Source organism: Echinops telfairi, unplaced genomic scaffold, assembly GCF_000313985.2.
Source record: "Echinops telfairi isolate 266 unplaced genomic scaffold, ASM31398v2 ScPeMD7_2;HRSCAF=8, whole genome shotgun sequence".
NCBI classification, from domain to species: domain Eukaryota; kingdom Metazoa; phylum Chordata; class Mammalia; order Afrosoricida; family Tenrecidae; genus Echinops; species Echinops telfairi.
Genome location: NW_022103898.1, coordinates 50577700 through 50603727, shown reverse-complemented (window position 1 = coordinate 50603727; position 26028 = coordinate 50577700). Strand labels below are relative to the sequence as shown.

Genomic DNA, 26028 nt, shown 5'->3' with positions numbered 1-26028 from the left:
GTGGATTTGAACCTTTGCCTCCAAGGTTAGCAGGCGAATGCTTACCTGATAGCTCCACCAGAGCTCCTTTTAGAGAGAGGAAAAAGTACGAAAAGGAATTTAGAAGAGTACAGAGTGATGGGACCAAGGTTGTAGTCTCAGATAAGCTGACTGTCATGTCTCTCTCCAAGAAAGCAGTTGTTGGGTTTGCATCGCCAGCCTTGCAGTTAGCAGCCTAGCTCTTAACCACGACATCACCGGGGCTTCTGTCAACAATAAAAGGGCTCATGAATGAAAGGCCTACGTAAGGCAATTATTATAAGTAGTGAATTATAATTAAAAGTGAAGAGGAGGAATCAATGAATGAGGGCCAAAATGGTGGTAAAATTAAAGAATTGGAGGTCATAGGGGAATTTCCGATACCTTGCTTATGTTTTATTACAAAGTACTTTTAAATACTATGATATTTTATGTTCTTTCTACTAATTAAATTGATATCAGGACTCTACTAAGCCAAATGTTTAAAACATATCCATTTTTAAGATTATAATAACAAAAATTAAAATCTTAATGCCTTCATTACTAGCCTTGGCTCTACTTAAAAGGTTGCACATTTGATGAGAAAATAATCCATAGATGGCTTCTGTCGTTTGCAGGTCGCATTGTGGATAACAGCACAAAAGATCTGAAGTTTGCATTCACAGACCTAACGCCATTTACAACATATGCCGTGTATGTCGCGGCTGAAACCAGCGCGGGGATTGGACCAAGGTCAAATCTTTCAATATTCACTCCTCCAGATGGTAAGAACATCTTTAGAGAGTTCATGGGATGTTTTTGCTGTGCTTGTGAATTTTGTTGAATTGGTTAAACTATTTTAGTAGCAGTATAGTTTATATTTACTACATTCATGCTATTTTAAAAAATCAAATTACTATCTAATTTATGCTGCACATGTGTTTCCCAGAACCATCATCCCATAGTGTGCTTCATAATAAAAGGGACCCGAGCAAGGAAGATTAGAAAACACTATTTATACTCTCAACCTGTTGATATTCATGGTCAATATTAGCAAAATCTCAGGAAATATTAAAGTAAACAAACACATTGAAAATTTTTAACATTGTTGGGCCCACATTGTTTAATGTAAAAAGTTTGTTTCTCTAGAACTAGTGTCAGAAATATATATAGATATAGATGTACAGCCCCATTGCCATCGAGTCATTTTGACTAACAGCAGCCTATACAGTGTTTCTAGGGCTATAAATAGCCTCCTCTTTTGTCTAGCCAGGGCTTGTAGGTTTGAACTTTCAACACTGGGATGAGTAGTCCATTACTTCCTTGACAATGCCAAGAAGGTCAAGGAGAGGGTAGATGAAAAAATATCTGTATGTCTATAATCAAAAGGGTTTTCTAAAGTTTGCAAGGATTCTCCGAGAATGCAAAGTACGCATTTATCAGCATTTTCTGAAATTATTGAAACATTCTTTTAAAAATGTGTTTTAAATGATCTATGCATTAAACATCACTGTGATGGGAAAACTAAAGTAATATGTGTATTTTTAAGTTGCCACAGCATTTCAGAACATGTTCTCTTGGAAATGACCAAACTTGGTATTGATATTTAGGGGTTATATTTATGTTAGGGGTTGTAGTTTTTGAGAAGAGTATTATAAATGATTACAACACAGCAACACCTGCAAAAGTCTCCAGATTTTGTCTGTGTGATAGCTGGTATCAAGTAACTGGTAAGTTACAGAGAGCGCAGACCGAACTTCAGTCCTAACGATTGGGCGTACATTCAAATAGTTGACCATCAGAGGGCAGCAACTGTCAGGAAACTGTACGCTTCTCCCTTTACAGACCAGTTAACCCGTAATAATGTTCCCCTGCTGAAAGAACAAGGAAGAAAATGACAACACAAATTGAGGGAGATGTGTATTCATAAGCATAGTGTTCTATAAAATGATGCTATGTATTTCTATCAGACCAGTCTGAGCTTTGTGTGACTTCAATATCCACTAGATATTAAAATAGTTTTCCATTCCCAACCAAAACTGCTAGTAGGCATTTCCAAGAAAGCTAGACAGAATCATCGAAGGCTCTTAACCAGAGTGGAGACATGCTGCCATCACTAGATTGGCCCTTGATTTTGACCTCAATAACAATTTCCCCCCCACCAATGCATTTTGTCAGTCATATTCTATTCTTACTGTATTAATCTGGGTTGACTAGAAGAACAAATTCATAGACATTCCTATGTGTGTAAAAGAGAACTTTATATCAAAGACCAATTGTACATTAAAAAAACATCCCAGCCCAGTCCAAATCAAGTCCGTATGTCAATACTAGTCCACAAATTTAAATTTAGACTCATGCAGCCATGCTCTGACGCCGAATGCAGGAAGATCACAGGCCAGTGAGTGGAAAGTCTTATGGATCCAGCGGTGGTGGAAGCATCTCAGTGCTGGTGTGGGTCTCCACGTGGCTCCTCCAACTCCAGGGCTCTGGCTTTATCAGTGTAGTTCCATGTGGTTTGTCAACAGGAATACTTCACAGGGAGGGAGTGTATCTGGCCTCCATTTAGCTACTTATCTCTTTCATGTCTCCAAATGAGGTCATCAACTGCGACTGATTGACAGGCTGGACTCCACCCCTTCACAGTTGACAGGAGATTATATGACTGCCACAGTTATGCTACACAATTAAATACATTATTATGGTTTGCCTTTTTCAAGTAAAGTCTATTTTTGTTTTAAAACTGAACCCATAACTTAAAATGCCATTGTATCTGATGTACAGAATTTGACAAAAATAGAGAAATAGATAGCTGATACTCAGAGAGAAGCGCTAAAGAATTTAGTCGTATAATTTACTTTGAATAGTATTTAGAAAATCTTTTCCCTTTCTTTGTTTTTTTTTAAATCAACAAAATAATATGTAATATATATAATGGGTTATTTTTCAAACTAAATTCATTTGTCCTGTATAAAAAGCAATTTGTTGGAAAAAAATAGCAACTTATTTTGCATTTCTTCCTGCTTCTTCCCTAAGCTACTCACCATGAAGAGCACATTCAGGTGGCTTTCAGGGGTGTCTCCTTTGGCAACAAATGGGCTCCACTAAGTGCAGGAGTACATAGCTCTTACCTCTGCTTGTCAGTGTTCCTCTGTGGGGTTCTCTGGGGATAGTTCAGCCACAGGAGAGGCTGTAATGGAATGCTCTGACAAAGGAAGTTAATGCAGCTTTTCATTTATGACAATACTAATTAATCCTGAGTTCACTAATTTAAATATTGCAATAAAGGGATCTTTAGACTATATGAGAACAATGTAGTAATTCATTAGAAATGTAGTGATTCATTAGAACTAGACATTCAATTAAAAATTGATATGTTAATTTTATTCTTCTTTTTCATTTATTCATCAAATGAAGTTCTGTGTATTTTAATTATGATTCTTGAATATATTTTCTTCTCTTTAACTATGAAAGTACTGTGCAGTCTATTTAAAATTAGTTCAAACTAACTTGCATCTTTTAAATTAGTACCCATGAAAACAACTGACCTTCTGGCCTCCAGACACTCAGAAAATAGTGAATTGGCCTATATTATAGATGTTTGGGGGCCTTTGTGATGTAGTTGTTATGCACTGGGCTGTGATCCTCAAGGTCAGCAGTTAGAGCAATGACCTCATGGGTGAAAGATGGGCTTTCTCCTCCAGTAAACAGTTACAGTCTCAGAAACTCACAGGTGCATTCTACCCTCTCTTAGAGGATCACTGTGAGTCAGCATCGCCTTGATGGCAGTGAGTTTTGTTTTTTAATCATAGATGGTTACTGGCTGTGCATAAGGTACACTGGCTGGAATCCCACTCAAGTCTTCTCACGGAAGGCTTCTTCTACACTGACCCACGAGTGTCCCTATTACAGTGGCATCGATCGCATTGATAGAATGGTTCAGATGTAAAATTCGTGCCTTTCGTAGAGAGTATGGTCCACTTCCTGGTCAACTCATCTCGTGTCCAACTACCTCCCCTCTGTCAGGGGAGGCTTGCACATTAGTATGATGCTAAACAGGTTTCAAGAGAACATCCAGACTAGAGCAGAGTAGGAAGCCCTGAAGAGCTCTTTTTAAAAATCGTCCAACAGAAATCTTATGGATAGTATTGACTCGGTCTGCATTCGCGGGTGGGGAGGGCCGAGTCAGGACTAGGAAACATCTTGTGCATGATGTCGCCATGAATCAGGGTCTGACTAGACCTCAGCTGACACAGAGTGGTTAAAGTTGGTGGTTTTCTGTTGATCATCAAATAGCAGCATTTTGTTATCATAGTTCTATATAGTTTGTCACATTTTAAAATAGATACCTTTTATTTTGCTGAGTTGATTTATACAATCTTGAAAAGTAGATTATTTTGAGAAATAACCATATAATAATATCGCATGTAACAGTTGCTTTCATAATCAGAAATGCTGGTGGATGTGATTTTAGCAATGACATTTTCTGATTATTTCCAGGAATGTAAAATAAAATCTTAAATAAATTTTGTTGCTTCAAGCTCCCCTAATCATTTTCTGTCATCAGTGTCAAATATTTTACAAAGAGGTAGTAACTTGATTTCTAAAAAAGAAAAAAACAAAACAAAAAACCCCCAAAACATTGAAATCCACATTTGCAGGCTCATTGATAGACTTTGAGAGAGAAGACTTTTGTCCTCAGTGATTTCAGTTTCTTCCCAAACCAAAACCAAACGCATGGTCATCAAGTCCCACTCACGGCGGCCCCCTGGTACAGGGTAGGGCTACCCTTCTGGGTCTTTGAGACCCTGTTTAGAGAGCAGGAAGCAACTGGCAATCTCGAACTGTTGACCTTATGGTTCGCAGCCTAGCGCATAACTCATTGCACCACCAGGGCCCCTTCCTGAAAATTCTAATAAAAAGTGGGTAGAGAAACCATGGAAAGCCTAGCCATTTTGTGCTCTTTGGGAGTCTCAGTGACTCTTATTTTTAATACATATTTTCAAAATGCAATTTTAATGGTTCGATTTGCTAAGTAAGGGCACATTTCATTTGCAGTTTGTGTTTTTTTTAAGCCCAGTGTCATTCATCTATCTATTTCAGTTCTTTAAGTGCTTTTTCACTTGAAAATACAAATGGTTTGCATACATACGTATGCATATACACAAAATGTTTCCACATCTTTTAATTCCAATGTTCCACTAATTTTTTGAACAAAAAGCCCCTTTGCATATATTTTACCGATTATAGGTGTACTCTCTCATGTATAGACTTGAGAATGACTCTTAGAAGTGAATATTTTCAAAATTGATTCAGAACCATGAATTGTCCTGTGTGTTTGATTTTCCTTAGTTAATTTTTATATCAATATTAAGACAGTTTGATCTAATCTGCATGTCTCTTGTTTCCCCATAAGAATTTGTACTGTAGCCAGATGAAATTTCTTTCTAAAGATAAGATTCAATGCTGTCTACTCCATTTCCTTTATCCCCTGTTTTTATTTTTCCCATTGATAGAAAAAGAAATTAGGGATTTACAGTCATTATTCTCATACAAGTTTGGGGTACCTTTGTAGGGTGATATCAAATCACTTAATCTTTATTTGAATTATAATGTTAGGCATTAGTGCCATGGGGCAATACTGTTTTCCTGAAAAAAGAAAATCTTGTAATTTAAAAAATAGGGTGTCTGCTCTAGTTTTAGTTTGGCAAATAAAATAGCACAGTAAAAAAGACTTTTTTCCTGATTTCCTTAGTAAATTTTAGTATCCTGCTACATTAATGCTGTGCTGCATTGAACTGACCATTTCACTTAGTTCCAATTGGCATTGTTTACTTGCCTGATTAATATGATCAGTGTAGTCATAATAGTGTTTCCATTGGTTGAGTATCTATGTCTGTAACTTGCTTCAAGTTCTAGTTCTAAAGTACCCAGTGCTTTATTTTAAACTAATTGTTCATCCTCGTTTTCCTTTTCTGCTCTAAAAAGTGCACCTGAAATTTGAGACACATGATTAATTTGAAAGGCAACAGACGAAATTCAACTCTCCAAGTAATTTCATTTAATAAGTTTAGAGATGGTCTAATTGAATATACCAACTACATTTCAAGCTCATTGGATAATTTTTATTTTATATTTTGCTATAACTTTTCTGAAGCTTTCAAGGTTTCAAGTGACCATTAATCATCCAAAAATTAGGCAGCTTCCCTGGGAAGTTAATTTTATTAATTAATTTGTCTGAACAAAATCATGGTACCATGTTGTGACATTTTTATTTGGGGTACTATTTTAGGCTTTTGTATCATCTATTTCAGTTTTGGGGAAAATATATAGCCTTTGATTTTAAATGTCTGTGTTGCAACAATCTTATCATCATATTAATTTTACTTAAATTGGGAAATTGTTTTAGTCTATTTTTAATAGAATGCCTCCAAACTAAAGTTACTGCCATTCAATCTATGCCAGCGCACAGCATCCCGCTAGGACAAGGCAACACTGCCCTTGTGAGTTTCAGAGACTGCAACCCTTTACGGAAAGAACCCTCCATTTTATCCCTCTGAATGGCTGGTGGTTTCAAACTGCTGACTTAGTGGCTCGCAGCCCAGTGCTTAACCGCTATGCCATGAGGAGTTCTTATCTGAAATCATAAGTTAAGACTTTTTGAAATTCGAAATGTGTTTTTAAGATTCTCTCATATTCTTTATTTAGTTCCAGGTGCAATATTTGATTTACAACTGGCAGAAGTGGAAGCCACACAAATAAGAATTACTTGGAAGAAGCCTCGACAACCAAATGGAATCATTAACCAGTACCGAGTGAAGGTGCTGGCTTTGGAGACAGGAGTTGTTTTGGAAAATACTTTGCTCACAGGAATAGACGAGGTACTATACTTTCCTTTCATATCTTGGCGAGCCTGTTCTCCTTGGTTCTGGCCCTGGGAACATGGAGCTTTGTCAGCACCGAACACAAAATCTTTGACAAGCTTCGTAGTACAAAACTCATGAGGGTCAGCTGGATACTATAGGACAGAGCAGAACCGCCCCATAGGTTTTCCAAAGATGCAAATTGTCACAGCAGCAGACGGCCAATAGCTTGCTTCCACTCATGGTACAAAGTGATGTAGATGTGGGCCAATTTGATAATGTAGCTAGATCATATTTTATTCTAGGGCACATCTTATTAGTTAAGTACTAGTATTCTTTCCCAGCATATGAAAAATGCTAATTGAGCAATTAAGCAGGACTAAAAGTACCTCCATACGTGAATATTATTATGGTAATTTAGTTAATGAATTGTTTGGAAACCCTTCTATGATTTAAATACTCCTTCTAAGACTATGCTTGAAATTTGGAAACAGTTGCTGTTGAAAAGCACAGTGATTTTAGTAGCTATTGCTCTAAATGCTGGTGTCCTGTTTGGTTTGGGGAATCTAAATTTCTCTAAGCTGCCACATTGAAAAAAATACACCAACATTTGATTAAATAAATCACGTAACTAAATAAAAGATTTAAGCTGTTTCATAGATTTAACATAAAAGGACCTGATCCTTTGGCAATGGGTTTGCTATTTTTCTTGTTGCTGTCGTTGTTTTTCTTAGACCCTCAGGCAGAACTGATTTCTCTTCCCTTGCTGGCCTCACTTGTCTACGTCTCCAGACTGGTCATATCTTCTCTGTGTCACTGGAGAAAGACAAAGCTTTCAACTCCTATAAAGAATTTCAAGCTTGTAAACCCACAGGGGTAGTTCTACCCTGTCCTCTCGCGTCCTATGAGTCGGCATCAACTCATTATGAGTTTGGTTTGAGTTTTCTGGGTCACTGGAAGAATAAACGTACATTGAACCAGCCACTGGGCCTCTAATGGCTACCTGATCGTTATTCAGCAACTGTAGTGGTTAAGAGCCGCTGATGCTGTTAGCCATGCTTTGATTTTCCAGCCTCCACATGGACCAGTGTTCCCCAAAGTGGGTGATACCACCCCCTGGGGAGGCCCTGAGTGATCCAACGAGGCTGCAAAAGCAGATCAAAACCCAAACTCAATGCCACTGAGTCATTTCTAACCGATAGCGACACTAGAGGACAGGGTAGAACTGCTTCATGTGTTTCTGAGACTGTAACTTTTGATAGGAGTAGAGAGCCTCATCTTATTCTCCTGGAGTGGCTGATGGTTTTGAACTGCCCACCTTTCAGTTAGCAGCTCAACCCGAGTAACCCAGTACATCACCAGGGATCCTTGCAAAATCAGATATGTACATTTATCCCGGGTTATGGGCTATAGTACAAAAGTTTTCTACTTGCCAGAGGGGTGCTCAGTAAATTTTTTGTAAAGGGCAGTAAGCCAAATAAGTTTGGGGACCTATGACCTAGACTGTCCACTTTTTCTCTAGTGCCAGACTTTCCATTCCACGTACTCCATATACTCTGACCACCCAGGATGCATCACTTCAAACTGTTCACTGTCTTCAGCCGTGGGTTAAATTATAATTCAGTGTTGACTCCCTTCCTCTGTGCAAAAGAGGTTGAGTAATGATTTCTCCAATACTCTAGTTGACAGTTCCAGCAAAGGGCAAAATCTTCATCCTTTGCTCCTGATGAGAAGCTCTTAAATTAAATACTAGCTTTTTTTTTTTTTTTTAGTTCTAGGATTCTAATTAACACCCAGGAGCCATTTAATGTTACCTGGTCCACTTGCCTGGACTTGTGTTGCTGCTATCTCACAGAATTGGTTTTCTATTGCTGTGCCACCAACTGTCACAAATTTCTCACTTAAAGTAGCCCACCTTCATGATGTCACAGTCTCTTTGGAGCAGATGGGCTCCTCCTTTCAAGTCTCATAGGCTGGAATCAAAGTTTCCCCCAAACTCTCTTGTCATCTGGACGCTTGGTCTGGGAAGAATCACTTCCAGATTCACTGAGGTTTGTGGAAGCATACACTCCTTGTGACTAGGGATCTAGACCCAGGTGTTGACCAATGTGCTTTCCCTACATGGGATTACTTTATCAAGTGAGCCAGGAGATCCTCTAGTCTGTAGAATAAAAGGAATCACGAGTGACATCAAAGTGTCCCTGGGGTCTCTTTTTCTATTCGGTGAAAGCAAGCCAGAGATTCTACTGTATCCTGAAGAGGGGTAACATAAAGTGTGAAGCCAGGAGGTGGTAACAAGGCAGGGCCGGCCACCTCCTGGGCTGCTAACCATTCTTTCCCAGGCCACTACTTCAGATTTCACCCATGTATAAGAATAATTCTTCTCAGTTGAAGAATAGTGTTTAAATTATAAAAACAATCTGAGAATGGAAACTAAATGGGAGAGGGTGTGTATCTGTGGAAGTAACCTAGCACCTCACTTGCCACAGCAGAAGGTGAGCAGATAATGTGAGTGAGTCAAGCAAAGCAGTGCGAGTCGAAGATCTCATGATTTAGAAGTAAGCAGCATGAACACTCACAACAGACGTGTTGCTTCCTGGGAGTAAAATTAGAAACAGGGAAGGTTTGAAAAACCCGCTGCCATCCAGCCGATTCCCATCAAGTTTATTCATCGTGGTCCTATAAGACCGAGTGGAACTCCCCCTGAGATTTCCAAGGCTGAGAATCTCTATAGTCTCTCTCCCACAGAGTGGGGGCTGATTTTTCTTAGAAGCCAAGTGTTTTAAGGACTAACTTTCCCTAAGGTTTGAAAAGGTAACTATTCTTTTTATGGTAGCTCTTTTATTTTTCTCTTTTTGATTTTTGTTGTTTAGGAGCCATGTACAAATACTATGAAGAAAAGTTTTAAAAATATTTAAATATAGACTGACTCCAAGATTGGCAGTTCAAACCCACCAACTCTCCTATGGGATAGATATGGAGGCTATCTGCTGCTGTCATGATTCATAGCTTTGGAAACCATACAGAGAGTTATTATGAGTCTGGATTAATTAAATGAATGGCACTGGGGTTTTTTGTTTGTTTTGAGGGCTGGGTGCTATTTTATTTATTTATTTTATTGGGGCTCTTACAACTCTTGTTACAATCCATATATCAATTGTATCCAACATATTAGTAAGTATATTGCCATCGTTCTTTTCTAGACATTTATTTTCTATGAAGACCTTGGGACCTGCTCCTCTTTTTCCCCACTTCCTTCCCTACCCTCATGGTCTCTTGTTAGATTATAGGTTATTATTTTCATATCTCACACCAACTGCTGTCTCCCTTCCCCTCTGGTTTCTATTGTTCTTCCCCCTGGATGGGTGTGTGTGGTTATGTACCACACACATTGTGATCGTCAACCCTTTCCCCCTACCCTTTTGGTATCGCTCTTCCCATTCCTGTTCCTGGGTTCCGTGTGCCATGAACATTATCTCTTGCCTATACCTATGTACATGCTCCCATCCAGTCCAGAGTGGGAAAAAGCACTGTGGTCATGATAGTGGGGGGTGAGGAGGCCACAAGGGATCAGAGGTATATTGCGTGATCCATTGGTGCTCTACTGCACCCTGATTGACTCATCCTCTCCCTGTGACCCCTCTGAGAGGGGATGTTCCATTGTCCACAGATGGGCTTTGAGTCTCCGCTCCAACCCCCCTCATTCTCACCAATGTGTTTTTGTTTGTTTGTTGTTTGTTGTGAATCTTCTGATGCCCATTACCTGATGCCCAGGTCCTAATGACACCTCAAGACCGCACTGGCAGGTGTGCTTCTTCCATGTGGGCCTGTTGCTTCACTGTTGGATGGCCGCTTGTTTAATTTCAAGCAGTTAAGACCCCAGACACTCTATCTTTTAATATCTAGGCACCATCCTCTGTCTTCGCCACATCTACTTATGCACCCATTTTGTCTTCAGCAATTGTGTCAGGGGTGGGGGTGAGCATCACAAAATGCCATTTTGTTAGAACAAAGTGTTCTTGTAATGAGGGAGGGTGTGAGCTGAGGCCCAAGGCCCATCTTCAGCCTCAGTGTATTGTACATAGGCCAATACTCTTATTTTTATGGATTAATGTATTTACATAAGTACATACCTCTATCTATTGCTTTGATTCCTAGAGCTTTCCTCTGTTTCCTTTTGCTTCCTCCTGCCCCACCATCACTTTCCCCCTTCTTCCATCTCTTAGTGCTTCCTCTCAGCCAGAATGCTGTTGCTCTAATACCCACAGGATCTCTACACCTTCCTAGATGTTGGTTTAAATTCCCTAGTTGTTCCCCTGTACATGGTGCTGTCCACTTACCACTCTCTCTCCCCGCCTCCTTCTTCCCCCAAGACACTCTGGGATCATTGGCCCCATGGCTTTCTCCCAGAGCTTTTCTCTTATGTCCGTCTCATAAAAGTAGGAAAACCAGCAATGTCCTAGTCCAAACAACAATAAAACAAAAGGCTGGGGGAAAAAAACGGAAAGAAAAAGAACAGAAACCCTACATAGATCAAGGTCTGATCGCTGGCACCAGGAGTTCCTCTCCATTTGTCCTGCGGGAGTTCCAGGGGCTGCCCCTCCTAACCCAAAGTCCATTCTTGGAGCTCCTCAGGGGCTCTATGGATCAGCTTTACTCCAAGTGCTGATCTGTTATGCTCCATTCCTGGTTTGTCCCACTGCGGGGGAACCAGTCCACACTATCTCCCTGGTTTGTGTCCCCATTATTGTCCTCTGTCACCATATGCTCCAGTTAGGGGACAACATGTCTTGAGTAGTTGGCAGTCCCACATTCCTCTCTGTGCCTTAGCAGCTCCGTGCAGGGGCATCATCCTCCAGGCTTGATGTGCCTATATGGAGTCTAGGCCGACTGTCTCTCTCTTTTTCCTTCTTGGTTTGCTTCCCTGTGGGCATGGTAAGTCTGTTCCTTTCCCCCACCTGAAGGTATAGTGTCATTCTCTGTGGCACACACTTCTAGGGTGGGGGTCAGACTGGCTCTGGTTGGGACTGCACCTGTAGCCCAATCTTTTCAGGCAATCCTCCACGTGTTTTCGTTGCCCTCCTGGTTTGGTGTGCCATGGTAGGGTCTGTATGCACGCTCCAATTTTGTGGAGACACAACGAATACGACCCCTCTGGGTGGGTTAGTGCCCTGTTCCCCCCATGCCGTCATCTCAGTTTCTCCCCACCCCCTGTTCTCCCTCATCCTTTGCCCCTTTTTCCTTCTTTATGTTGGATTCATGTGTACTTCCTTGAGTTTGTTCTGACCTCCCCCCGACTGCCTGTGCCTCCGCCAATATATTTCCTTCTATTCCTACTGTGCTGCTTATACTTACCTCAGGGGACTCCTGTTATACTTGTTCTTTTGTGATTAGCTGACCTTGCTTAGCATAATTTCTTCCATCTTTCACCACAACCCCTCCAACATCTGATCTGGGGGCTTTTTTGTTGATAATCATACATATATATTCTTTCACTCTGGGTTTGTTGAGGGTCTTGACCTCTGTCTGGATAATCTAGAGAGAAACTGCTTTTCCAAGTATTTATCCATGTCTTCCATGCTTTTGAATTCATTAGAATACAATCCTTCATAGTACTTTGTGATTATCCTTTTAATCTCATTGGAATATGTTGTGATTTCCCCTGTTTCATCCCTCATCCCTATTGATGTTTGATCCTTCCTTTCCTTGGTTAAGTTAGCCAGTGATCCGTCAATTCTGTTGATCCTTTCATAGAACCACCTTTTTGCTGCATTAATCTATTGCAACATTTTTTTGTCTTCCCACTGGTTTAACTCTGCCCTGATTTTTATTATTTCTTTTCTTTTGCTATTGGAGGATTTGTTCTATTAACTCTGTTCTAGTTTCTGGAGCTTTTGTGATAGCATATCAGTCATAAGCCTCTCTTCTTTTTTCATATCTACATTTATTGATAGCAGACTGGCTTTACAGTATCCTATAAGTTTTGGTATGTTGTATTCTCATTCTCATTAGTTTCTACAAACTTCCTAACCTCCTCTATAATCTGGGCCTGAAGATTGTCACAGAAGATTGTTTCTCATCGTCCAAGTGATTTCCCTTGCTTTTCTGGTTGTCCTCTTATTAATCTCCAGCTTTATGGCATGGCGATCCAAGAAATACTTCTGAATAATCTCTATGTGTTTGAATTTACTCAAGCTTGACTTGTGTCCCAGCATGTGGTCTGGCCTTGAAAATGAGCCATGTGGGCTTGAGAAGAATGTGTTTTTTTTGGTTTGGATGGAAAGTTCTATAATTGTCTATCAGATCCAGTTGCCTAATTATTCTTTAGCTCTATAGCCTCCTTGCTGAGCTTCTTTCCCAGTGATCTATCCATCTCTGATAGCAGTATATTAAAGTCACCACTATGATTGTTAAATCGGTGATTTCTATTTTCATCTATTAAATAGTTTGTTTGATAAATTTTGCCGATCCATTATTAGGAGAGTAAATATTCAATATGCCAACTGGTTCCTGGTTTACTGATCCTTAGAGCATTACACGGTGCCCCTCCTAGTCTTTTTATATGGTTTGAAGCTTGAGGTCAATTTTGTCAGAGATTAGGATTGCCACCCTCCTATTTTTTTTAATATTTATTTATTTATTTTTAATTTTATTTATTTATTTATTTATTTTTCTCTCTTTTTTAACATTTTATTAGGGGCTCATACAACTGTTATCCCAATCCATACACACATCAATTGTGTAAAGCGCATTTGTACATCGTTTCTCAAAACATTTTCTCTCCATTTAAACCCCCGACATTAGGTCCTCATTTTTCCCTTCCCTCCTCGCTCCCCCCTCCCGCATGAGCCCTTGATAGTTTATAAATGGCCACCCTTCTATTTTTAAATTGTTATTTGCCTCGCATACTTTCTGCCAGCCTTTTATTCTTAGTTTATTTTTGTCTGTGCACTTAAGTTGTGTCTCTTGCAGGCAACAGATTGTTGGGTTATGTTTTCTGAGCTAGTCTTCAAGCCTTTTCCTATTAATGTATGAATTGAGGCCATTAAAACTCAAAGTTATTATCACGATCTGTGGATTCATTGCTGTCATCTCATGTCTTGTGTTTTGGGTGTTTTCCTATCTCCCTTCATATCAGCGTGCTGTATTTTGTTAGGGGAGGGAGAGGGATTCTATCTTGGATTCTTTTCCCTCTGAGGCCTTGTTAGCTTGGTAATTGTTGTTGGCATGTTGGCTTCTGGAAGGAGTTGGGCTATATGGTGGTCTCCTGCTTGTGCTTGATGGATGTTGATTCTTTGACCATAGTGAGTCGACCAGTATCTTCTGCAGGGTTGGGTATCTTGCAACAACTTCTTTGAGTTTTTCCTTGTCCTGAAAGACCTTTATCTCCCCATCTATCTTAATGGATAATTTGACAGGTTAAAGGATTCTAGGGCAGGTGGTTTTTTCTTTCAGCTTTTGGAAGATGTTGTTCCACTCTCTCCTCCTCTTCATGGTTTCTGCTGATAGGTCTGAGCATATTCTTACCTGAGATCCTTTGTATGTGACCATCTTCCTTTCTCTTAAATTTTTCTCTTTTTCCTCAAAGTTGGATATTTTTACTATTATATGTCTTGGTGAGTGCTTCTTAGGGTTTAGTGTAGTTGGTATCCTTTCTGCTTCCTGTATGAGTGTCTGATCCTCATTCATTAAGGTGGGAAAGTTTGCTTCCAGAAATCCCTTCACTATTTTGCGGTAAACTTGTTTGTCGTGTCCTGCTCTGGTAGACCAATTATACGAATATCATTCCTCTTAATAGCATATGTCATTGATCTCAGGTTATCTTCCCTTTTCTTTTATTTTCCTATTTGACTGTCTTATTTGCTGAGGTATGTCTGAGTGTCTTAAAGGTCACTGATATGGTCTTCTGCCTCCTCAAATCTAATGGTAAATTCTGTAAACTTGTGTGTGGCTTCTGCTACCCCATCTGTTAGCACCAGTATTTCCCTTTGGTGTGTGGACTTCATCCCCTCTATCGTGGAATTCATCTCCTCAATTGTGGACTTTATCTCCTCTATAATTGCATCCTTATTCTGCATTGCTTCCCTCAACTCTTGTATCACTCCTAGCAGCCTTCTGATTTCTTTTTGTGGTACATCTGCATCTGATTCTTCTGAGTGTCATTTACTCTGCTATTGTGTTTTGTCTCTCTTGTTTTTTTGTTGAGAGTGTTGTGGTTTGCTAATGTTTCCTTGACCCCTTTGTAGAGGTAGGCACCATGTTTTGGGGAGACCAGGGAACTCTGAGGTCTTTCTCTGTATTACTGATAAGGGTGCTTTTAGGAAGACACCTGTGACCTACTATAGAGGTGGGTCAGACTGCTGTGTAGGCGGGGTTCCAAGGTGGTTCAGTGGCCAATAGTAGTGAGGAGTTTCAGTGACTGGAGAGAGGCTGGATCCTGTATGTATTCCCCTAGGCTGCTTTAAACTGGTCTATCAGGCCACAATTAGCAGTCTTTCCTTGTTTAATTTTTTTAAAAGTATGCCTACCAGAAGGCAAAAGTGGGGGCGGCCTCACTGTCATGGGAGGAGGTGCTGATCAAGGGTGAAAACAGCCCCACTGTCTCGGGGAGAGCCTCCACAGGGTGTTGGAGCCTGGCACTGGTGGGGGCAGCTCTTGCATCTGACAGTGGGGTGCACCATGCTAGTGTGGGACAGGCTGTTTTTGCTTAGGGTGCTGGGAATGGAGGAGCCCCATGTGCAGCGATAAGGCTGAAGGGGACCAATCGGCAGGCTTTAGCCACATTAGGGTCTGAGGTAGTATGGCTGGGCCTCAATTGGGAAGCCCTTGGACCAGGGTCACTTTTCCCCTGGGCTCTGGAGGCAGGGTATGTGTGGGGAATGTATGCTCTTTGGATCAAGGATGCATTCCCCCCCTACTCCCTGTGGGCCTGGGACCCTAGGGAAGTGCTGAGCCTGTCTGGGCAGAAGGGGTGCTGGGTGAAGGGGGTAGGGCTTGGGCTATTGTGGTGGGGAGCACATGGTAGTGGTGTGGTCCAGCGCTGGCGGGAGTTGGTGGGCACAGGCAGGAGTGGTATGGGCTTAGGCGGGGAGTGGCGCTGGTGGGAGCAGGTGGGAGCATGGACTAGGGTGGGTTAATTTGTGGGAGCAGCTCACCATGGAGATAGCAGGGGTGGACAGGCAGGGACGCTGGTGGAGGGGTCTCAGGCAATGATATGGGGTGTGGGGTAGCATGCGTAGTCACAGGTCACCTAACCTGCTACAGGTAGACTGCAGGTAAGTTCCTGGGACCGTGTGAATGGAAGGAGAGATGCTAGCTTGGTGGTGGATCACTGCTACATAGAGAGAGGGGAACCATGGGAGAAGGAAGCAGCTCACCAAGGGAGTGCTGTGAGTGGGCAGCTGCTGCAGGGGTCCTATCACAGCTGCAAGTCTCAGCAGGGCATCCAAGCAGCCTCTGGTGTGGTGACAAGGCCGGGGGGTGGGGTGGGGCAATTGGCTACCACAGTGACCACAGTGCCGGCAGTGGCAGCATGCAGGGCCAGCTCAGCTGGCTGAGCCGAGATGTCCCAAGGATCAGATCTCAGATCTCCAGGGATTCCAACTCAGGGAAGATGAATTAGGAGGTGGGTAGGTGGGTTGGGGGGGTTGTCCTAGGGTTGTCCTAGGGGCACCTCTCACTCAGCAGAATCCTTCCACTAGTCCTCCTGGACACCAGACCCACCATATACCAAAGAGCTCTCAGTATGTGCTACTTACCTGGGCAACCCACCCAGGGTGGGTGCTACTTTTTGTTTGCTTATATTAAGCTTTATCTACTCTCCTAGAATGTAGTAATTGTTTTCAATCAATAAATTATCTATAATTTAAAGCCAAAATTATTTACATGATTTATTATCTATGAGTTGATCCTAGCTTAGCTTTAGACTGTTTTGATACAATTTATCCCTTCATAAGGAACCTGGTTGTGTAGTGGTTACACATTGGACTGTGGTACACAAGGTTGTCGGTTTGAAACCACCAGCCTCTCCATGAGAGGAAGATGGGGCTTTTTACTATTGTAAACACAATTCTCAGAAACTCACCCGGGAAGTTCTACCTGTCCTAGAGGGTCTCCATAAGCTAGCATAGACTCAATGAGTTTTCGGGTTTTTTTCCTAACCTCTTCATGGAGAAAAATTTCATTCCTTGGTGCTTCCAAAACAGAAAACCAAACTCACTGCCATTGAGTGGATTCTGGCTCATAGCAACCCTATAGAACAGAGGACAGCCGTTCCATAAAGCTTCTGGGACTTTAATCCTTATGGGCTCAGGCAGACTCATCTTTCTCACTAGGAGCATCTGATGTGGTTGAACTGCCCTTGCTTCAGTTAGCAATATAATACTTACTCCTCAGTGCCATCAGGGCTTAAAAGTAAAATAGAAAATGGTACATTTTTCTATATGTGTGTTAACTAAATTAGTGCATAGATTCATCTTATGTATAGATATAAAATTTACTAATAAATAGGGGCTACTTGGGTACACTGAAATGTGTACTTTCCATACTAAACAATTAAAATAGTTTCTTTCACTATTTATACAAATATTTGAAGAAATACATTAAAGCATTGAATCTCAAATTTGAAGATTTTTATTTTGATCTCCAAACTTACACATGCATCTTATGTCTATCATTTCTACCTAATAAAAGATCGGAACAAAAGACTCTGATAAGCTACTTAGTTATTTCCCATAATAGGGGATTCACCGTGACAAAAGTAGCTAATTTGTTATAAGCTTTAAAATATCCTTCCTTATGACTACATTGGCATATGTTTATTAAGTAACTGTGATGTTCCAGTCATTTGTTAGGGGTTAAAAAATACAAAGAAGAATAAAAAGCCTCCCAGTTCTTTAAGCATGTTGGGTTGAAATACTTGTCCTCTAAGTTTTATCAGTTTGCCCTATCTCTCCCCTGTAAAGTCACACAGAGTAGCTAAGAACATGGCATTTGGAATCACAATGACAAAAAAATGTGCTCCAGTTCTACTTCTGCAATCACTAGTTTTGTGAATTTGGATAGGTGATTCTTGTCTATACTATAAAATGGAGTGAATAATAACTATCTTCTGGGGCTATACTAAAATGTAATATATGGATAAAAGTGTTTTACATTGTGTTTGAGACATGATAGTTTAAGTGCTAGTACTTGCAGTAATAATGAAGCTTTTAACTTCTGTTTATTATTTGATGACAATGATCCTAGTTTCCCTAAGGCTTAACGTCCTCTATTTCACATCTGTCATGTTTTACAGGTCTTTTCTAACACTGATTTACTCTGCTGTGTCTGAATTTTTTTAAGTTTGGCCATGAACAAGCTATTTCATGTGTAGTTTGACCAACGAAAATAAAGAAGAATTATTTTCTATCTTGGTTCAAATTTCTACGTCTATTAATGCAAAAACAAGAATTCAATTCTTCTGGGAACCTCATTTTACTGAGACTAAAGTCTACAAAGCCCTAAGATTCTCTTTCTAGGAACTGCTCACACTCAGACCTTTTCCTGTACCTGTTTGTTCTGTTAGAAAGGTGAAGACTCTTTGCCCTACCACACTCCACCTTGCTGTCTAATGTTACAAACGTCTAATATTCTTAGACTCCTCTCTTCATCTAACATAGTCCTTGAGTATATCAGCATCTGTCACTGTGAACATGAGAAGTAAGCCAACTAAGTGTTCGGCCAAATGCTCTGGAGTTAGGCTGGGGACGGTATCAAACAGTAGTTTGGGAATAATTGCAATATGTGGGGGTACCCCCTAAAAACTGGAATTGCACTGGATAGAGCAGAGCTTTCCTGGTACAAGTATTTTCCCTGTTGGGCGAGTGTTGAGCAATTCGCTCTGCGTTAGTGCACTGGCATCACCTGGGAAGTTTCTCTGTGGTCACAGTGAGTTTTTTCATACAAACAGTTTGGCTTGAACATTGTTTTGAGATTTAAGAGAATAGTATGCATCTGTGGAATTTTGTTTCCTGCTTGGGATAATGCTGCAGAAACTGTTGTGATGTTGGACACAGCTTAGAAGGATAGTGCTATGGGAAAAACTCAAGTGTATAAGTGGTTTTCTTGTTTCAAAAAGGATGAAATGTTGATTGATGACAAACCTCATTCTGGATATATGTCAACTTCCTGAATGGATGAAAATGTCCACAAAATTTGTGTACTTGTGCTCAAAGACTAATGTTGGACAATTGAAGAGATGGGGAAGCTATGTGGACTATCTTAGAACTTGGTTCAGCAAATTATGTGGCAGACAGGGTACTGGTTTTGCCACTACAACAATGCGTCCACTCACACAGCCATCTTAGTGTGCCAGTTTTTGGCTAAAAACAGCATGGCTCTCTTATCCATGCTCCTTACTCACCTGACCTTGCTTTGTGTGACTTCTTTTTGCTTCCATGAATGAAGAGGAACATGAAAGGACAGTGATCTGACGATGTAGAAGGGGTGGGGGTGAAGGGGAATGAGGGTGGTACAAATAGATGAGTTTGAAAAATGTTTCCAAGAACAGAATCACAGGTTTGACAAATGCATTAAATGTAATGGAGAGTACTTTGAAGGTAATAAGGTTGTGTTGTAAAAAAATTTAAATACATAGCTTTGAAAAAATCCATTGTGGTGGTGGGGGGTACCCCCTTGTATGCTTTGTTGAGCATAAGGAAAAGAAACAGAATCAATCCTTAAGTATTTGTCACCCATGTAGTGTATAGAATGAGACAGTAGTCACTAAGAGGTTTCCAATTATAAAATAATTCCAAGTTTTTCATTTCAATCCTTTTTGATAACAGCTTAACCCATGCCATACTATGTAGTAAAATACAAAGCATTTCTTTGAGATGAACCAAACTGTTTTTTAAAGATAGTTTTATTGGCATTTACTTCACATCTCATACAATGTAATCATTCGATCATATGAAGAAGAGATGTGTAATCATCACCACGATCCAGTTCAGAACATTTTCTTCTCGTGCTCATTGTTATTGGCTCCCCATTTTCTTTCATTCTTTTAGGTAATTGTGAATCCAGTTACTGCCTCTATATGAGATATAAGTATATCATGGATTTCATATACATAAAATCATACCAAACATAACAGAAGCAAATAAACCAACAAAAATCCAACAACAAGGACTAGACAAAACAACAATCCTCAATCAAACAGAAATCAGAAAATATTAAAAACTGAAAAGTAGCTTTAAATTGGATCAAAAGAGAAATCAAAATATAAAGTAATACATTTCAACCTAACTACATCTGCCATAATCAACTTTACAATGCTCTCTGACTGATAGCAAGTCTATTCACAGCCCAGGATTACCTTAGAGGGGATTCATGTGGGGACCCTCTAAATGGATTTTGGGCTTACACTGTCATCCATAGCCTTCTGCAAACCCGGTGTCACACTTTCTGGTATGATATAATTCACTCCTTTTGGTTTTATTATTTATAATCCTCAGATCACACAGGTTAGTGTGCCTGTTCTATATGGATTTAGTTGATGCCCTGCCTAGATGGCTGCTTATTTTAAGACAAGGCTTTAAGACCACAGATGCTATCCTTTCTGCTAGCAGGGCACCTTCTGTTTTCTTCACCATACTTTACTATGGTACCTATATCTTTAATGCTCCCTTCATGTGGGTGAAAACTGAGCAGGCCATATCATAAAAATGAATTGTTTTTAGTTTGGAATCAGATTTAAGTGTAACCCCCAAATCCATTATATCTATGATTAATATATGTCACTCTAGAGTCTAGCGACATCACTATCATTTAGAGAACCTTATAAATCATCCCCATGAGGCATAAGGTAATTCTATTGATATTTTCATGAATTTAGCCAATGATATATAATTACAACATTACCGAGAAAAGGAAATTATATAACTCTAGGCCAATTATGTACATACATTGCTTGCTTGTACAGATTAAATTCTTAAGTGTCAGAACCCCATTTACATGAAAAAACTGGGGGTTGATGATAGGGTAAAACATTCAACAATTCTCATTCACAAGGCAGAACCATGCATACCAGACTAATACATGTCATAGAAAAGCTAGGGGGGCAGCAGACTAGTAAATATATGGAAGTCCTGGGCCACCATTCATTGGGTACCCTCAAAGCAAGAGTTCTAAATCAAAGTCTAACAAATACCAGTTCCATAACCTTTGGATACTAGTCATCTGCTTCTTCTTGTGCCACGGGGCTTCAGCCTTAAGTCAGAAGGAGCGTGTTGGTTCCTTAAATCTTCTACAGGTGATTTTGAGAGAAAGCCCAGTTCACATAGTGTGTTCACATTGAATCCTTCTGATGTGGTCTGGGAAGGATGGTGAGCACCTTGAAAGACAGAGTATAAAGTGCCAATCGTCTACAGTACACAGTGTGGGTCACCAAGGGCTGGATAGAAACTGGATCAAAAGTGTCCCATTAGGAACATAGTACCAGGCATATTTTCCTCTCAGGTTCCATGTAAGTATTGTTAAGCAAGCCACTGCTTCTCCAAGTTCTGTTGCTATATCAGCATGAATGTGTGTGGGTAAGTGCACTCAGAGGGGGAAAAACACCCTTGTTTAGATAGGTGTGCCAGAATCTACTGGCCTACCTGTTTTTGTGGGAAATGTATATTCTCAGGAGTAGTTGTACCAAAATAGGAAACCAGACAGGCAGAAGAGTACTAGAAATCAAATAATAAAAGTAATTCAGTAGGACAAAAGTACAAAAACAAAATAAAATAAAACCACCTTGTGGATGAGGATTCATTCTCCTTTTGTAGTGCCATTGTGCTTAAGTACATATTGCTTGGGAGAGGTGAGCCATGTCAGGGGCATGAAGGTACCAGAGAACAAGCAGGAAAGAATGATGAAAAATATAGCATTGGTACTGAGAATATCTGTACTAAGCAGCCTATATGATCTGCTATTGATGCAGGACCACGAGAGGCCAGTGAGGTAAGAGATTTGGTTGGCTGGGTTGCCTCAGGGGAATTTGCTGCACTGGATAAGAGTGGGACTTACATGAATGGCTTCTGGTGTTGGCCAGTGTTTAAAGGGAGTATGTCTGCAGGTGTCATGACTCTCCCACTTTAAAACACTTGAATCTACTTAGTTTTTAAATGGAATTCTTCATTCTTAGGAACATAAGATATTTCTCCTAGTGAAACCTCTCCAGTAATTGCTAAGGAAATCTTCCTTGCCTGTTATCTCGTAACCATATCCCTGAATTCCTCCTCTCACACTTTTTATTAATCTGACTCACTAAATCTTTGGTGAGTCCAAATTGATAGATATATATTCTTAAACAATTCTCATTAAATATAATATATATATAAAATCTAATTTATTCAGTTGCATTAGAAGTATAACTAAAATATTCTCACTTTTTCACATTAAAATTTTAATGTTTCCTGGGTCGCATATGAGAAGTCGTCCATGTTCATGGATTGTGACATTCACTGATTATTCTCAGCTGGGGAAGATTTTAACATCTGGGGGAGCATGTGGTACTCTCTGGAGTCATTTCTACTTTTCAGGCTTGTAGTGGTGCTACTTGTTTCTAGTTGATAAAGAACAGATGAGCTACTAAACATCTACAATATATAGAATCATTTTCCACAGCAGAAAATTACCAAAATTATCAAAATGTTAGTAGTGATAAGTTACTGGTGACCAATGAGTCCAATATTTTTAGAAGTTACAGTGGACCTTCCCTCAATGTTTTATTTGCCCCATTTTGCCCCTTCTACCTTCTTTTACTTTCTTATTTCCCCCCCCCCCACATATCTGTTTATCTGTAGCCCTATAAAAAACCTATTATCTAAGGAATTTTATAAGGAGTCAAAGTGTGAAAAGAGTCATACAAAGATCACTTGGTAATTACAGTAACATGCTGAGTGGCTTTGGAATCTAAGTTGGAGATTCATTCAGTGAACATCAGAATTTGCAAGAAACCCAGAGAATCAAAATATCAGCTTCACTACTAGGTTGCGATGACAGTATTCCAACAGAGTTGCCTAACTTACATAATTGATGGACTGCTATGGCTTCTCACTAATTTATCTGACATGTGGTAGAAAATATTGAGAGATTTAATGCAATAACCATAGCTCATAAGTAAATTCTTTGTACTCTCTCAGTCTACCTTCAAACTTGGTGCAGAGTAGATCTGCAAAGGGTGACTGATTGATAGTAGAAACAGCTGTGTTGTTCACACATAAAATATTGACGGGAATACCAGAGCACCTCTGAATTATGTGATTGTGACTCGTGCCCCATCCCCCTTCCACCACTCACCCTTGATTTCCCCGTGGAGGAATAGCTGAAGTGGTTATTGGAAGATGGAAGGCCTTTAATTTTCCCCCTGCAGCTTTCCCTAGGCTGAGTTGTTTTTATTTTAATCACAGAACTTTCTAAAGTAGATCTTAAAGATGTCTCCCTGCTTTTCAATGCAAGGTTTTCCCACTCTATCAAGTTTTATATAAATATCATTGGAAGGACAGAGTATTTTATGGCATCTTCTCCATTCCTCAAAAAAGTTAACATTTAAATGACCTACCTTTTGATGTTTAGCTTACTTAAACTGCTCTAGAATTTATTTATTTATTTATTTTTGCTTTTCTGAACATTTACCATTTTGCTTGAAAATACTGAGAACATTAGTGTTAGGAAGACATATAAAGTATTTTTAGCCTTGTGTGTTAGGGCACCACAAACACAGGTAAGATAGCTAAAGGACAGGTGCATGGAACTTGAAAAAAAGAGAAAAGAAAGAAAGAAAAGCAAAAGCTGCAATAAAAATAGTTGTTCAGAAGATACAAGGGTACAGCATTGAATGGAATTTGGGTAACATTTTTGAAGAGAAGTTTTGGAGGTGAGGTTTGAAACAGAACTTGAAAAGATAATGACGAAAGAGAGAGAAGTTGTGATCTTTTCCCCCAAATTTCATATAAGTACAGAAGTAAAGAAAAGCGTTTAATGAATCCCTATCTGCTCTCCACCTAGATGTAATAACTATCAGTTTCTGCCCCTCTTGTCTCATATGTCTCTCTTTTCTGTTTCTACTGCAGAAGTACTTTAAATTAAATTTCACATTTCACGTCATGGTCACTCCTACATGCCTAAACCCAAACCAAACAGCCTGCCCTCAAATTGATTCGGATTCATAGTTACTCAATAGCGACCCTATAGAAAAGAGTCGAACTTCCTCATACTTTTTCCAAGGGTGCCCATCTTTATGGGAACCTACTGCAGCAACATTATCCGACAGATTTGAAATGCTGACCTCTGAACCCACAGCACTTTCCCCACATTGCCACCAGCATGCCTTCATGCCAAGCATGCATCTCTACAGTCAGATGGACATTTTAATACCTTCTATAATAACACACCACAGCTTATATTTTCTTGATATTATCTAATATATACACTATGCTCAAATTTCCCTGATGATCTCCAAGATTTACCTTGGTAAATTTGTTCTAATCGCAATCTAAACATATACATATTTCATTTGAGAAAAATACTCTTAAGTTGCTTTTGATTAATTTTAGTGTTATTTGCATGGTCAACATTTTACACAAAATATCTAATAGTATTTCTTTAGACAACACATACTTTTCCTAGTCTATTTCAGTCAAATATGTCATACTGTTCTGTCAACAAAAAAATATTTACTGCACATGTTTACTTCTGATGGTTTCATGTCATGGTGACACTTGATGAATTTGAAGTGCACCAGGTTAGATCTAGGGACAATTGCAGATAAAATATTTTACAGGTCGAGATGCTTGGATAAGTCTGATATGAATCCTATAAAAACAAGTACCATACAGTTTTTTTTATCATGATGTGAATATTCACTACAGAAAAACCACCATCCCTGATGTACATCAAGCAAGCACAATTGGCTTCTTACACCTGGAATGCAAAGAAAGTACAAAAAGGAGTAAAACAGCTTTTAAAATGATGGGAGTGTGTTGTCATTTACAACACTCTCTACTTTTTCAGCTACTGAGTTTAGTAATTCATTGCAATGGATACACAAGCCTCAGAGACAATATTCATGATTAATGAGTTTATTAAAGATGTTAATAGCTTACAGTGCAGGTGGGAAATACTCAGAATACAGATGTTCAGTCAGGAAATGTTATAAAGTTCTTTCAGGGCTGCTAATAAGTGCCCAAAAGGCATGCCACTCTGTTTTCACTCTCAACCCCAAGGTATTCAGCTCCAGCTCCAGGGGACAGGGTATCAGCGCCACAAAGTAAGTGCCCAGAGACACCCTCACTTTAGTAAACCACAGCCTAAAGTCTCTCAGCCACTTCCAGGGGCCAGCAAGCTCGGTATCGCCTACTAAGTGTCCAGAGGCACCCCACTCCAGCTTCTGCCCCAAAGCACTCAGCTTTACTTACTCCGTGGGTTGGGAAGTCCACCCCCTGCTTTGTCCTCTGCCTCCAGCTTTGGCTTCTGCTTCGCTTATGTCAAAGCTGTTCTGGATCCAGAAGTTCACCGCACAGGGATATTTAGTGCAGGGGACCCAACTCTTGCTGGCAGTTAAGATCCCTTCTTTTACTTCTCACAATGGATCAACGATCAGTTACTCACAGGTGAACCCTATCAGTGTCTTCCCTACCTTCCTACCCAAACCCAGGCAGGCAAAGATTGTTTGGTGGGCATTTTAGCGAGTTGGGCTAACAGAGTCACATAAACTCATTTACTGCCCTTACAGGGAGTATGTCTAGAACTTTTATCTTTTTGCTGATGAGCAGGTAAAATATTTTAGTCCTGAAGACTTCACACACAGATGTCTAATTTTATCTGTTAGAATCTAGCTCAGGTCAGAACTAACTAAATCTGCTGCTCAGTCAAGTACAGGATTGGCCTTTTGAGATAGGGAAGTAATCACCCTGTGTTACAATGATGCAGGATTTCAGGAGCTTGAGAATGCAGTCTTGGATGGTAATGAAAATATTACCTTTGAAAAAGCATATTTTCAAAGTCACTCTCCAAACAAAACCCATGGTCATCAAGTGGATTCCTTATTCATATCGACCTTATATAGGGATTCAGAGGTTTCTTAGCTCTTTACAGGAGCAGTTAGCACCATCTTTCTCCTGCAGGTTGTCTGGGCGTTTGA

At 40.0% G+C, this 26028-nt stretch overlaps 1 protein-coding gene across 1 annotated transcript in view; it reads left to right on the top strand.

Moving 5' to 3' along the window:
• The window catches only part of PTPRQ (protein tyrosine phosphatase receptor type Q), a 276229-nt gene that overhangs the window by 65980 nt on the left and 184221 nt on the right, over positions 1–26028 (top strand). Inside the window, 2 exon segments of the mRNA XM_045288666.1 lie at positions 636–782; positions 6706–6878. Of these exon segments, the coding sequence (XP_045144601.1) occupies positions 636–782; positions 6706–6878 (320 nt within the window).